The sequence below is a fragment of the Notothenia coriiceps genome, unplaced genomic scaffold, assembly GCF_000735185.1.
Source record: "Notothenia coriiceps isolate Sejong01 unplaced genomic scaffold, NC01 NC01_scaffold00026172, whole genome shotgun sequence".
Taxonomy (NCBI): Eukaryota; Metazoa; Chordata; class Actinopteri; order Perciformes; family Nototheniidae; genus Notothenia; species Notothenia coriiceps.
The window spans coordinates 1-2,062 of NW_011358873.1; the positions used below are offsets into that span (position 1 = coordinate 1).

The 2,062-nt window shown below is 45.1% G+C and overlaps 1 protein-coding gene across 1 annotated transcript; it reads left to right on the forward strand.

Annotated features, from left to right (window-relative positions):
- Window positions 1-48: 48 nt before the first annotated feature.
- On the forward strand, window positions 49-1,755 carry LOC104956628 (vegetative cell wall protein gp1-like; the record flags this gene model as incomplete). Its single annotated transcript, XM_010784142.1, has 2 exons — window positions 49-159; window positions 1,208-1,755. Coding segments are annotated over 2 exons (506 nt in total), but the record flags the coding sequence as incomplete, so codon positions are not given.
- Window positions 1,756-2,062: the final 307 nt, after the last annotated feature.

Consider the following 2,062-nt stretch of genomic DNA (forward strand, 5'->3'; position numbering starts at 1 on the left):
TGGAATGTAAACCTGGCTCTCTCCCTGCCTCTCGCTGGTTGTGTGCAGCCTCGTCCCTGAGCACAGTCTGCCAGGCTGAGCCCTCCTGCAGATCCTGGAGCAGCCTCTACCTCTCGCTGCCCGTCTACCTGAGACACAGAGGGGCTCACACCTGCTCAGGTACCCAGCGGGGGGGCGCCCCTCCATGCATCCTAACAGAGTCTGCAGACTGGATCCAACGCCTCATTGCACATGTCAAACCTCCCCTCATGTGATCGCCATTGCATGTGTTCTGCAGCTACAGGAGTTGTTTACAATAGAGATGTAATGGGGCCAATGTAGGGGAAGAGAATGAAAGATACAGAGCGGAGGGAGGGGGTTATATTCTGAGAAAAGAATCAGGATTTCCAAGATTTAAAGATGTATACCCTTGTATTCTCTGAGTTTCAGTGGTGCTTTTGAGGAGAACAGAAACACAAATCTCACACTTAAAACTCAAAATGTAGGAGAAAAACATTTGATGAGATTTAAGTAAAACACACACACACATTTCGAAATATTGTCTTTTTATTAATATTATAATACAAATATTACATTTAAAAAGAACACTGTTTTCCCCTGTTTTTCCTTTTAAATGTTTTACTTCAAACTCAGAAAGAAATTTAATTTATTTAACTTTTTTACATCAGAGAATATTTGACTTTCTTTAGCGAAATTGTGTGATTCCTATCTCTTTATTTTAAGCGTTTATTTATTTTTTCTTCACAGTTTTTTTATAATTTCTCTGAAGTTCAATCTTGGAATCTCATATTTATTTCTCAGAATATTACCAACTCCCTGGCCTACGTTATTTCTGTCTCTACCTACATAACCCTTTTACACAGTTCACTTTCATCTTAACCAACTTAACTCTCCATGCGGAAAGAAACAATGCATGGAAGTCTAGATGTGCTGCTGTGCATTGAATGTGTTTGTTGATAACAATGGATGTTCAACCAATGGATGTTATCACCCTCCACTGACTCCAGATCACCAGTAACACTAACGTTATCTTTTCTCCCCCATTTAATCTATAGATATTGGCAATTTGCTTGTTTTTGTTCATGGCACTAACTTCATTTCAATCCAGACCGACGTGCATCCTCATGCTCTGCCTGTACATTATATTTAATGTGAATTATTCTTTCTAACTTGTATTAATTCCTGCTGTTTTTCTTTCTTCTACCAGCCGAGCACTCGCAACCTGGCAGTGCTTTCATCACAATGCCAGCCCCCGCTAAGCGCTCGCCCCCGACGCCGCCAAAGAGGATGACCCCCGTCACAAAGCGCCATTCTGCGGACCCCTCGGCCCCCGATAAGGACCCCTCTCCCCCCGTCGCTGAACCAGCCTCTGCACCACCGCCCCCTGCTGTCCATAGAGGAGAACACACAGAGGAGGTCTCAAACACTCCCCTCAGCCACTCTGAAACGCTGCCTTTCCCGCCCTCCCACATCCCTCCATCCCCCCCCAGGGTTCATTCCCTTCAGCACCCCCCCTCACCGTTCCCACGGTGCAGACTGACCCCCCCAGCCCCACCACGAAGCCCCCCAGCCAGCCTCCAGCCATCCCCCTGCACATCCTGATCCAGAGAGCGCTGAACAGCCCCGGCCTGTCTCAGCCCCACCCTGAGGGGTCCCAGAGGGCCCACTCCCTGCTGTTTGAGTCTCCCCCTGACTTCCTCTCGGAGGCGGGGCCCACCAGGAACTCCCTCCCCATCACCATCGAGCCCCTCAGGCTGTAAGTGTAACACAAACTGTAGATTTTACGATTATACAACCAATCAGAAACAGGTTTATTACCAGGTAGGTTTACACGTATGAGGAATTTGACTTGGTGTCCTGGTGCATAAAAACAAAAATTAAAAACACAGGTAGAGAACTAGAAAAAATATTTAAAATAATACAAAATATATTGTAAAATATAACAGTATTTACATTGCAATGGAATGGAATGGAATAGAGGAATACAATATGGAATACAAATCAGCTGTGTAATACAACATATTGTTGTACATTGTGTGCATTAATGTAAGGCATAGTCTAT